Source organism: Pseudonaja textilis, chromosome 13, assembly GCF_049901715.1.
Source record: "Pseudonaja textilis isolate UNSWEBS1 chromosome 13, rPseTex1.2, whole genome shotgun sequence".
Lineage (NCBI taxonomy): Eukaryota > Metazoa > Chordata > Lepidosauria > Squamata > Elapidae > Pseudonaja > Pseudonaja textilis.
Window position 1 is genome coordinate 7710385 of NC_142002.1, and position 12996 is coordinate 7723380.

At 42.8% G+C, this 12996-nt stretch overlaps 1 protein-coding gene across 1 annotated transcript in view; it reads left to right on the forward strand.

Moving 5' to 3' along the window:
- The window catches only part of PLEKHO2 (pleckstrin homology domain containing O2), a 38622-nt gene extending 29567 nt beyond the window's left edge, over window positions 1–9055 (forward strand). Inside the window, exons 5-6 of the mRNA XM_026709425.2 lie at window positions 699–797; window positions 3321–9055. Coding sequence (XP_026565210.1) covers window positions 699–797; window positions 3321–4433 — 1212 coding nt within the window. The 3' untranslated portion in view covers window positions 4434–9055. The remainder of the gene's footprint in view (window positions 1–698; window positions 798–3320) is intronic.
- Window positions 9056–12996: the final 3941 nt, after the last annotated feature.

Below are 12996 nucleotides of genomic sequence, written 5' to 3' on the forward strand. Positions count from 1 at the left end.
CAGATTTGTCTGTTAGATTTAGTCATGCCTTAGTGAAAATACAATCATAGTGGCTTGTAAACCAAGGTTTATGGATTGGCAAAATAAAATAAAAGACTCATATCTGGCCTGTTTTGATTAATAAACCACAATTATCGGGCTATATGTAATAAACCACAGTGGATAAGCTTTCACATTATATGAAGCCAAAAACATGCTAGGATTTGTTGTACACAGATTAAAGGAATGATTCAACCTCTTGTATATTTTGGGGTTTGGAAGGCTGAACTGTAAAATGCTTGCTTTGTGTCATTTATGGAATTAAAAGAGTGAACTAAGGACTGACACGATAGCAATCTTTCAATAATTGAGGGGCTGTCACAGAGAAGAGGGGTCAACCTGTTCTCCTAAGCACCTGAAAGCAGGACAAGAAGTAATGAATGGAAAACTATCAAAGAGAGATCCAATTAATTAACAATTAAGGAGAAATTTCCTGACAGTAGGAACAATTAATCAGTGCAACAGCTTGCCTCCAGAAGTTGTGGGTGTTCGCTCCATCACTGGAGGCTTTTAAGAAGAAATTAGATAACTATTTGTCTAAAAGGGTATATAGGGCCTCCTGCTTGGTCAGGGAGTTGGGCTAGAAGACCTCTTAGATCCCTTCCAACTGTTATCCTGTATTCTGACCAGCCTTTTTCTATTTTCTCTCCAACTTAAAGGTAAAAATTGATGAGAACCTTTCACTGGATCATGTAACCCGAGGCAGAGCCAAGATAGCCAAAGGCCGTCGTCCACCCACCAGAAGCCATTTGAAAGAGGTAATAATTGGGGTTACCACCAACCAGCGTGGCTTTTATGTTACTTAATCAGAATACACCTTTTATCATTTATTCAGCAACATTACTATCTATTTTTTGTCCTCTTTATGTTTTGCTATTTCTCATCACGGGAGGGAAGTGTCACACTTCCCACCCCCAGCTAATTTTGATCTTTATGACAGGTAATGATTATCTGAAATAACCCCGCCTACATTTGGACATGTCCATGACTTATTTCAGTTGAGGTTGCATCCTAAATATAAATAATTTGGTCTAGTTTACTCACATTGGTATTTCTTAGCTGCATTTTTTAAGCAAAGCTTCTTGTCTTAAAAGCCATAATCCTTAACCATCCTGAAGAAAATCTTGATTAAATATTAAAATGCAGAACAAACGGTAGGCTGGGAAGAGAAAATTCAGTATTAAACCCAGAACGAGGAGAAGGCTGAGACAAGATCATTACAAACTGATGATGTAACAGAGGAACTGAATGAACTTCTTAGCCTTGGAGAAGAATTCCATAGTGTAGGTAAAGCTACAGAAAACTCCTGGTATTGGGTCATCATCATTTAGTAAACCAAACAAGATTAATGTCCCTAATATTTGGGGAGACTTTTATTGGGATAGGTGTCTCTGGACATATTAGACAGACATAGTCAGACAGAAAGACATAGAGATGGATGGTTGGATGGATGGATGGATAAGGTAGAGAAAAAGAGAGGAAAGAGAGGGACAGATAATGGATAGATGATAGATAGATCATTACAATCTTTATGAACTGTTGCCTCCTGGCAGAAAATACAGAACAATTAAAACAGACCACACATTTTCAGAATAGTTTTTATCCCAGAGCTATAATTGCACTTAACAATGAACTTAAGGACCATCATCAGTGAGCTATTGGACAGTATTACTTGGTCTGTTGTGTGGATGCTTGTGTGTTTTTAGGAGGCGGGGAATTTTGGTGGGTGGGGAGGTGTTTGGGGATTGTTATGTGTGTGTGCATGTTGAGTCTGGTCTCTGCATGTGTGAATTTCATTGTATGTATACTGTGTATATATGTACAATGACAACAAAGAATTCAATTCAGATAGATAGATAGATAGATAGATAGATAGAGAGAGAGAGAGAGAGAGAGAGAGAGAGAAGAGAAAGACCAGAAAAGAGATGCTCAGATTCAGTCTAGGCCTAGAACTATCTAGGTTTTTTTTAATAAATTTTATTGATTTTACAATTAAAACAAACCAACAACACATACACAAATGAAAATAAAAAAGAGAAAAAAGGGAGAAGAAATTAGAAAGAAAAAATAGAAAACAATTAAAAACATTCTCATCTTTAACAGTTTGTAAGGCTTCTTTTTTATTATTATTATTATTCTTAATTTATGCCATATATACACACCTAATCCTTACATATATCTGTGTATCACTACTATGGACTTATCCTATCCTCTTTTGCCTTATAGTATAAAGTCTATCTTTGGTCTATCCATTTGTACCAGCAGTTCCAGCTGTTGTAGTATAGCCTGGAGTAGGAATGTAGGACGTAGCATCACCCTAACAGAATGGGAAAAGGTCTGGGGTAGAAATAATAAGATTACAAAATCGGTAGCATATAAAGAAAATGCCTATAAAATGTTTTATAGATGGCACCTTCCTCCTTCGAGATTAGCGAAGATGCACCCCAATATGAGTCCGAATTGCTGGAAATGCAAAAAAAAGAGGGAACTTTTTTCCATATGTGGTGGTCCTGTACAGAAGCTCAAAAATATTGGCAGAAAATTAGAAATTGGCTGGAAGAAACGACAAGAGAACAGATTGAATACAAACCAGAGTCCTTTTTGTTTGGGATCTTTGCTAAACAAATATCAAAAAAAGTGAAATACACAATAATACACATTTTGACAGCGGCCAGATTAGCTTTTGTCCAATGTTGGAAGCAGCCTCATGTTCCATCAGAGGAGATGATCATTCAAAAAATTTCAAGTTGTGCAGAAATGGACAAATTAACTTTGGTATTAAAAAATAAAGAACTATCATGCGGTAAGAAACAAAGCTAACATTCTGACAAGTGTTTCCAGGAACATGTGATCATATTTGGACCACAAAACTCGGATGACCCTTAGCAGGCTGCAAAGAGCAAGAAGTCACTGCTATTTGATAGTTGTCTGGATTTGTTTCACCCATAACTTAGATATAGTAGCCTAGGGATTTGTTTCACCCATAACTTAGATATAGTAGCCTAGGGAAAGGATATAGATAGGTTTCTGCTCCTTTGATTCCATGGATGAGTCTTCCGTGGGGATTTTTGCTTGAGCTGCCGTGAATGTAAGAGAATCTCTTGCGTTGACAAAATGTAATCCTTAAAAAAAATGCATGATGGTCATTCTGAAATTGCAGGACCTGTAGGGTGTTTGAAGCTGTTTTAAGTTGTTATTGTGTGGTCAGCAGCTTAAATTCTTTAAAAGTTATGGACTTGAGCACTGATTCTGAGATCTCTCTCATTTGCTTCCCTACCTAGGTGGCTAGTTCAACGTCAGATGGGATCCTGAGACTTGATTTAGATGTATCAGATGGTGGACCTCTACATAGCATCCTAGAGACCAGTGAAACTGCTGAAACCTCTCCTCCAAAGGAGACCCATAAGCCTCCAATGCCCCCTGCAAAAGGGCCCGTGCCTCCAACGGAGAACCTAAGTGCCAATCTTGCCCCAGAAGATCCACAGGTCAAGAAGCCACCAATGCCTCCAGCTAAGTCTCTTAAGGAAGTAGCAGCACCCAGTGAAAATGTGAACTCTCTAGAAGTAAGTGATGCAGAAGAGGGGGCATGTGAAGACTCTGAAGGGACCCCAGTTGAAGGAGATTGGGTGGAACCCAAACCTCCAGTACCACCTCCAAAGATTTTATCCGACAAAATGAGGGTGGGATGGGATCATCCGGGTTCCGAACTTCATGACGTTGAAACGGAGAATGCCCCTGGATTAAACAAGGAAGCAGTCAAGCCACCGACTCCTCCTCCTAAGGTTTTTAGAGGCAAGTTGATTGCCAAGGAAAATGATGAACAGGTAGACATTTCTGAAGGGGATTGGCAGCCTGACGGGGACTCGAACCTTGATGTCAATGGCATGGATGACAACGGAACAACTCAACCTGCTTTCCAAAACGGGAAGGAGCAGGATGACCATTCCTCGGAGCCAGGAAGAAAGGAAGAGAGTTTGAGCCTGCCTTCAGAAGACCAGGTTGACGTAGTGGAGCCTGCAGGAGGTTCTCCAGCAACCAAGCCTCTCAGCTCCTCTCTAGGGGCCTTGCTTTCAGAATCGCCCCCAAAGCTTCCTCGGCCAGATTCCCAGAAGTCGTCTATCCTCCATATGGTGGAGAAAATCGCTCACGAAAAGCAACGAACTGAAGAGCTCCTGTGGAAGGTTCGAGGTGAAGAGCTGGAACAAGGCCAGGAAGGCAAGGGACCCTTGGGAGACGCCAAGGAGCTGCTCAATGAAGCCACCGAGCAACTCCGGCAAGCCACCCAGGTCTTGCAAGAGGTCAAAGATTTAGGGGAACTGAGAAGGGAACCTACCGGGTTGAGGAAAGGTACCTCGAAGGACCTAGTGACTATTTATAGGAGAAGTGCTCCTTAAGAAGGAATTGAATTCTGAATCATGATTTAGATGAAAAGTAGCCGGGCAGCAGCACCATTTCTACTGGGCTACCAGACAAGTGTTTTAAAGATAGATGGATAGGGCAGCAGCTGAGTCTTATTAAGTATTGCTTATTTTCACACTGCCCCTTTTGTAATCTCAGAAGGTGGGCTGGATCCTGCTGGGTGGGGTGTGCTAGAGAGGGATCCCCGGGTAGAGGACCTCAGGAAAAGGTCTGTTGTTGGAAGACAAGCAGTAACTGGAAGCCGTAGGGACTTCCTACCAGGGGTGCCTAAAACATTTCAAGTGCAGAAGGGTTTCGAGTTTGCAACAAGCGTTCATGAAGCCTTTCCAGTTTGGTGGAGGCCTCGTGCAAGTTCAGAACGGGAGCTTTTGTGGTTCAGGTGGTGCCCTTTTGAGCTATAGGAGCACATCAAGTTGGAGCAGGGATGTTGAATTTCCCATGCAGGCTGGAATATTTCAGGTTAGAAAAATTTTGCACAGTCCTGGTTTCTGTTCTTCTGCTTCGTTCTCTCTCTCCTCTGCTCTCCTCTCCTTCTCCCCCCCCTCTCCTCTCCTCTCTCCTCTCTCCCTCTCCTCTCTTCCCCGTCTGTTTTTCCCTCCCTTCTCTCCTCTCTCCTTTCTTCCTCTCAGTCTCCTCTCCCATCTCCCTTCCCTCTCCCTCCCTCCCTCTCTTTCTCTCATGAGTTTGAAGAGACTGCCGAGATCAGCTGCAGGATGGGTATGGAATGAGGCTGCAATGCTTTCTAATCCTTTATGTTTTAACTCAGGGTTTAATGTAGTGGGGCACATGGGAGGCGGGGCTGAAGCAAACAGTGGGCGGGCTCTTCTTCAATATCCTTTCCCCTCCCTTTTTCTTCCTGACTCTCTTTTTCCTTGAATGGCTCTGCTGGAGAAAGCTTTCCACAGGTCCTGTTCCAGCTTTTATTTATTTGTCCCAAGACACGTGTCCTTGAAAGTGGTGACACCTAGTGCGTCCCACAGTTAAAAACAAGCCTGCTTACCCCCAAGATAGGCAGTGATGTTTTGGTAAGGCTCTCAATATGTAGGATTTTCCAACAATGGCTGATTTCTTCTCTGGATGTTTAAGTCTGTCCTGCCAGGGATCAAACTTGTACATCACCCACTTGCTTGGGGTCGGCTTAGCATGTTGTGTGTTGCTCACCTCTGGCGGCAGATTGAACAAACGATGGTTATGCAAAGTGTGCCTTACTACAGCACGAGAACCTGATCAAACTTCAGCAAGTTATTAGGGAACCAGGAGTCCAGTAAGACCTCAAATTTTTTCTCCCCTTGACTGACTTTCCATTGACTTGTGAAGAATAGACACATCATATATTAGAGAGACTTTGGATAAATCTATCACAAGTCCTGTTCATGCAAAATATCCCAGCTCATTTGAATGGGAAAAAAATAGAAACCCAGCTGGACTCAGATTTCGCATAGACACAGTGGAGAGCGTGAAGGATTTTCCCCCATTATGCAGTGGCGCTTGCCTTAGCAACAGTATCAACTTTGGGAAAATTATTTTGCAATTGTAGGGAGGGTATGTATATGTGTTCCCATATTTCCTTTGGTTTTGGTTGAACGCTGCTTCTAAACTGGCTGATAGCTGAATGCACCAGGCAGACCAAGGGCCAATGCGTGGTTATCAGCAGAATAGACTGTGAGGCTTAGGATGAGGTATGAATTCTGTCGTAAGCACAATCTCCCTCCATAGATTACTGTAACTTTTTTTTTTACTCGTGCCACTCATAAGCTTTCTTTCCAAGATCCTCGTTTTCACTTGAGTTGATGGATTTTTTTACTCTGGAGACGACTGTATCTTTTACAACCTGGAAAATCAGTTTACAGCTAATATTTTCCTATCCTTCAGATGTCATTTAAAAAAAGAAAAAAAAGGACGAGCATAAAATCGGTACCCAATGATTAAATAAGCAGCTAAGGAAGAAACATTTGCGAATCCAGGCAGGATGGAAATAATGGCACTTAGTGTGTTGTGCTCTAGGTTGATTTCCTGAAGACGGGGTCCTTGGAGACCTGGCTGAAGTCATCGCATGACTCTTCCTGCAAAGAAAAAGCAAAAGGAGGAAGATGAGTAAGAAGGATACCAGTTTTCTTCCTTTTATCTAAGGCGGTGCAATTAGGATTGTGTAATCCAACTACATCTGGGAGCCAGTTCACATTGTTCTGGTTCGCACATTGCATGCAAGGGTTGGTTTGCCTTGGCCTGCTCTGTTAACCAAGCCAATTGTAGTTGATTCAACAAGCCATGGTTTATTGCCATTTGGAAGCCTAACCCCTGGGATGTGTAAACCATTGCTTATGGCAGACAAATACAAATTTTGAGGCTAGGAGCCATGCCCTAAAATATGGATAGAGTCAGGACAAAAATGGTTTGGGAATAGATGAAATGTTCATATCAAACTGCATACAGTCAGTGGGACTGCTCACTCTGTATTTAACATTTATTTCCTTTTCTCCTATTAAGAATGAAAAGTTGGCGACTTTTGGAGAAGCCATAGGAATGTCCTTGAGGCCCTTTAAGTGGTGCCCATTGGACTTTCTTGATTCATAGCCTGGCATTAGGCCAGCTGCCTATGGTTTGCTTAGCAAACCCCAATTGAGCAAACGGCAGCTTAATATGATGGCATCAAATCCAATGTGTGCCCTCCTCCTTTTAAATTGGGGCAAGAGAGGAAGCTCCATATGTAGAACGATTCGGGACAAGTCAAAGACAGCATTGTCCGGCATCATCTTAAAATAATATTTTTCTGCAAAATCAGTCGTTTGCACAGCTGAACTCAATTAATCTCCGTGCTTAAGAGCCATTATGTTCTCTCACAATCTCTGCCACCGAACTATTGGAAGCCATGACTTCTGTCAGTCGCTCCCAATTTTTCCTCCCTGGGGTTTGTGCTCTGCGTTCTGTCTCACTGTCCTTTCTTGCTCTTAAAACCATGTTTTGCGTGCATCTGAAATCCCGGCTTCAGGTCTCTTCTGAGCATCTGGGACCACGGAGCAGTAACAGGGTAATAATTGGGCGGCCTTCAACGCCACTGGTGTATTTGCAGGCAGGGCTGCCCATATAAACTTCCTAACAGACACTGGTGGAGAAGATCCACGGGCAACTTAAAAATATTCGGCCCTGTTGCCGGATAAACACTTGATTCCAGGCTTACTTAACCAAAACAGAGCTCCTTAGGTGGGCTTCTGTAAGAACGGCTTCAGAAACCCCTCGCCCTTTCTGGTTTGAATAGTTGCTGGACGATCTCAGAACAAAAGGCCCATTTCTCTTTAAAAAACGAAGTTGGTTGTGTCTACATTCATAGCTGCTTGTCCTTGTCCTTTTTCACAATGGGTTCAGCCAGCTGGGAGTTTTTGTTTATGCAAGCGACCATGCGATGCTTTGTGTTTTTTCAAATAAAGGGGCTAAACTGGAGTCCTTTCTCTTTAAAAAAAAAATGGATGTAATTGTTTTGCACTAGCTGTTTACGACCCGGAAATACAAAAATAGCTATTTTGCTTAGAGCTATCTCACAGATTTTCTTTTTTTAGATCATCCCTGCAACGGCTCGTGCGTTGGCTGCCCAAAAAATCTACAACTAGGAACGTAATAAACACGTTTGCAAGAGAAAAAGGACCACAGAACTTAATTTACCCATTCCTACTTACTCACTGAAGACTGCAGTCCTGTGGTGGCATTTTTTCCCACCTCTGTGTACTGAGGTATTGTCAGTGCTAAAATCAGGGAACATTGGTCTTGCCATAAGACAGTACTTTCCCCTTCAATACTTTGTACATTCAATCAGTGTGAAGGGTAGATGTTCTTCGTACCAAAACTAGATTGACTCAGCAGAAAGCTAGCTTTGCTTGCAGGTATCCAAGCACCTTGGAGCTGCAGAGCCAAATTTGCTGCTATGAAATATGTGAATTGGCTGTATTTATCTAGGTAAGCACTGAAGGAAATACTCGGAAGGAACCCTGTTAGGGTAGACCAACGTTTCTCAACCTTGGGATATCCAGATTTCAACTCCCAGAGTTCCCCAGCTAGCATGGGAGAATTCTGAGAGTTGAAGTCGGCGCATCTTAAAAGTTGACAAGATTGAGAAATGACTAGGGTAGACAATCGAGGTTCCTCCATAGATTGTCGGGCTTCAGATTCTGCCCTCCCTGGCCAGTCGAGCCAATGGTCAAGCATTATTGGAGTTGTAATCCAGCAGTAACTGTAGATCTGTAAGCTTATTCATCTATTGCGCATATATTTAATGAACACTGAACATTGATACACTTTCTCAAAAGTGCTTCTCTTCAGAATCATTACCAGAATGTTGCTGTTGAGTCTACATTTCCCTTCAAATCTGAGCAGAATATTGTACAGTCTCTACTAACAGTATTTTGAATCTTTTTTTTCTATCCTGTCTTGTAAATAACTAAACACTTCTTTGGGTGCACGTTTGAGTATTTTGTTGTGAAAAAGCTTTATCCACAAAGAGGCTGTGCGTCCTTGTTTGTCTCTCAGATGGTCAGGCCTCCAGTTGAAAATTGCCAATTCTTTCAGCCCTGAAAATGTCTTAAAATACAAATATATTTTTAACAAACTGTCTCGAGCATCTCAATTCTGTGTTTCGCTTTCAAAGTCCATTTGTAAATACCTTCCCCTTTCAAATCGCCAGGCTCCACCACTGAGAAAATCATTTTGAAAGACGAGCGACTGTTGAGTAGTGGGACACTTTGAGGCTGTGAGTTTACGAGGATGCTTTTGATACAAGGCTGATCTAAGGCAGTATTGGGGTTAGTGTTTTAGTTCAATTCCAGCCTCCTGAAGAGGACTGGATGGAGAGTTAAGATAAGCTTAGATAAGCTAAGAAGGTGGCAGATAGACGGAACATTTAGAAAAATAACACACACCTGCCTAGAAGGACTCTTGTAGGTTTACAGGATGGCTTTCGTATCCAAGCTGAACACCATTCACTAGCCTTCTCCAACCAGAAATGTCAGATATGCTGGAGAACAGTTGACAGCATAATTGTCAGGCACCAACTTTGATGTGGGTTGTACCTAGCTAGGAAATCCAATACAGTACGAGGCAACTTAATTGTTCATATTTTATGGAGCAGAAAACAACTTCAGTCAAAGTTAAATCACCGCGTACAGTTCTTTGCCATGTCATAAGAGTTGGGAGATCTTCCAAGGTGAGGAAGGCACAGGTATCTGCAGTGGAATCTATGCTACCTGTTCAACCACTAGCAAGAAGTACCAGTGCCAGCATCTTCAGGCAAAATGCTGGTATCCAAGTTTACATAAAAGTTGAATCCAGGGCACAGGATTGAATTGCCTTCGTCTTAAATGGCAATCCACCTGGCTTGTTATCTTTAAGGCTGTTCTCCTGTATAGCATATTCAAACTGCCTTCTGAAATGGATTTTTCCAATCCAGCAAAAGCCAGTTCAGATCAAGCGATGCCAATAAACCTCATCCGGTGAAATTGAATGGGCATTTAAGTATCTAGATGTGACACTCTGTGCAATGGGCAAAATGAAGGCACGTAGGCAGGGGTGGGCTGCTGTGAGTTCGCAGGGGTTTGGAAGAGCCCCTCGCTAAGTTTCTGTGCAGTTTGGGGAACCCTCAAATCCCACTCCTGGCTGGCTCCGCCCACCCCACCCCTCCCGGGACTCCCCACGCTGCCCATTTTTGGATGCAAGTAAGTGTAGGGCGTGCACGGAGGCTTGAGAAGGGAGAAAAATGGGCCGCCTGGAAGTTTGGGAAGGCTGCAAATGGGCCCATTTCTGGCATCCAGAGGGCCTACGGAACCCGGGGAGGTCATTTTCACCCTCCTGGAGGCTCGAGGAAAGCCTCAGGAGCCCCGGGAGGACAGAAATCTTCCCCACTGCTGTGCTGCAGGAGGCCAGCTAGGCCACACCCACCATGACCACGCCCACCCAGCAACCAGGCAGAGAACCCTTAGCTAAAATTTTTGAAGTCCACCCCTGCACATGGATGTCTAATTCTAAAGGTTTTGGAACGGCTGACTTACAACTATGAATTTAGTGGTTCAAAGTTACAACGGAACTGAAAAAAAGCGGCTTGACTTACGACACTTTTTCATTTGACCGTTGCATGATCCTCGTGGTCCTGTGATCAGAATTCGGACGTTCGGCAACCGGTTCATATTTATGATGGTTGCAGGTTTGCCGGGTCACGTTGATTCCCTTTTTCCAACCTCCTAACAAGTGGAGTCAATGGGAGAATCCAGGTTCACTTAACAACCGGGTTACGAACTCAACAAGGATATTTTTTTAAAAGAAAGCCAGTTTAAAGAAAGCTCATTGAAATGATCAGATACAACTACAGATAGTCCTTGACTTACAACAGTTCATTTAGTGACCGTTCAAAGTTACAATGACCCCGAAATAGCAATAGCCATAGCACTTCTATACCGCTTCATAGTGCTTTACAGCCCTCTCTAAGCGAAAATGATTCATGGCCATTTTCTACGACTGGAATTCTTAGACTATTGCACGTGATTTACATTTTGGATGCTTGACAACTGATTCACATCAAAGGTGGTATATTCAGCAGGTTCTGACCAATTCTGGAGAACCGATAATGGAAGTTTGGAGTAGTTTGGAGAACTGGCAAATGCCATCTCTGACTGGCCCCACCCCCATCTATTCTCTGCCTCCTGAGTCCCAGCTGGTTGGCTGGGTCTTTTTTGGTTGCCTTGCACAGGAGAACAGAACTGGAAAGCAGGTTAGTGGGGTGGGGAGGGAATGAGGGATTTTACAGTATCCTTCCCCTGCCACGCCCACCAAACCATGCCCATCAAGTATCAGCTTTGGAAGCCATATTAAAACCAGACACTTCCACACTGTCACATTCTTGAGCCTGGGAAACTGGGAGGGGGGAATTTCTTGGAGTTTATGTGGTTAGACATAATAGCATTCTTCTAAGTCAAGGTCATGTTATTTCTGCACCTGAGTGAGGGGAAGTCTCAAGTTGGGACAGATAGTGATTGGGGCATGTGATGTGATGATGGGTGCAGGAGGTGGATTTGTAATTTTTACTTATTGCAAGGAAACCCGGAACTTTCGGGATTTTCCAGATGTGCCAATTTACTATCCAAATAAAACACAACTTTTGAGAGGATGTCTGCCTTGGATCGCTGACATTAAGCCACACCCACAGAACCAGTAGTAAAAAAAATTTGAATCCCACCACTGACTCACATGTATGAACAGTTGCAGTGTTCCGAGGTCCGGTGCTCACCTTTTGCCTTCTCCTGACAAAGTCAATGCGGAAGGCAGATTCACTTAAGAACCGTGTTACTAACTTAACAACTGGAGTGATTTCCTTAACTATGGCACGAAAGGTTGTAAAATAGGGCAAAACTTACTTAACAACTGTCCCATTAAGCAAATGGAAATTTCAGGATTGATTGTGGTCATAACTCGAGAGTTACCTGTACAGTTCTTGTTATCCTAGCCAGGATGGCTTGTGGGAATTGTAATCAAATATCTGGAAGGCACCCAACTCAACCATAAACCAAAGGCCTAATCAATATCCCTCAAGCCAACAGCAACATGAGTTTTAGGGGATAAGAGGAAATGGCCTTCAAATACCGTTGATAAACAAACAGAACCTAAACATACATCATTTCTATCCTAGACAAAATAGATAGAATAAGGAGTTACTCAGCAGAGGAAGGAAGCAGGCTTTAGATTTCAGTAATAGACCAAATCCCTGAGGGCTCTTTGTCCAGTGATATATTTTTATAGCTGATTAATGTTCATGTGGTTTGTTATTGCAAACTTTGCCATGTATTTCCAGACTGGCTAGAAGGGATCTCTTTGCTTGAATTCTTAAATGTCCTGGGTGAAGCAGACAGCAACACTAAACATGGCTAAGAATGTTAAGGGAGGTTCTGCTGGATAGGTCCGGAGGTTCACCAGGATAAGACAACCTGGGCCTCCCACCCATTTTAGACAGTATAACAATTCCCATAATTTTAAATCATTAAATTGGCTAGCTTGGACCTATGTATTGTGTTCCAAAACACTCAGAGAATATCAGGTTCAGCAGATGGCAAGCCTGCTCATCCTGGACTTGGAATCTAAGCTTGGTCAGATCTCTTCCATGCTTGCATGCAAGACTCCGATGAGTTCCTGAACCTGTAGATTAGAGTGAATTGTGTAAAAACAACAACCTGGAAAGAACAATAAACAGCTTCTGTACAGTACTGATGTTTGGCATTGATTGGATAAATATGACTCTGAAGTCACCCAAAAGTGAACTTGACTTGGTGACTTCACCGTTTCTTTTCAAGGTTGATTTGATTTCCCTAGTATTTCTAGATCAGGCCTGGGGAACTACTGTGTTTCTCCGAAAATAAGACTCAACTGGAAAATAAGCCCTAGCATGATTTTTCAGCATGCTCGTAATATAAGCCCTACTCCCCAAAATAAGCCCTGGTTAAGATAGTCAGCCAGATGGATGCATGGTTGGAAACTAATCAAAGAGAGAAGCAATCTGGAATTAAGGAG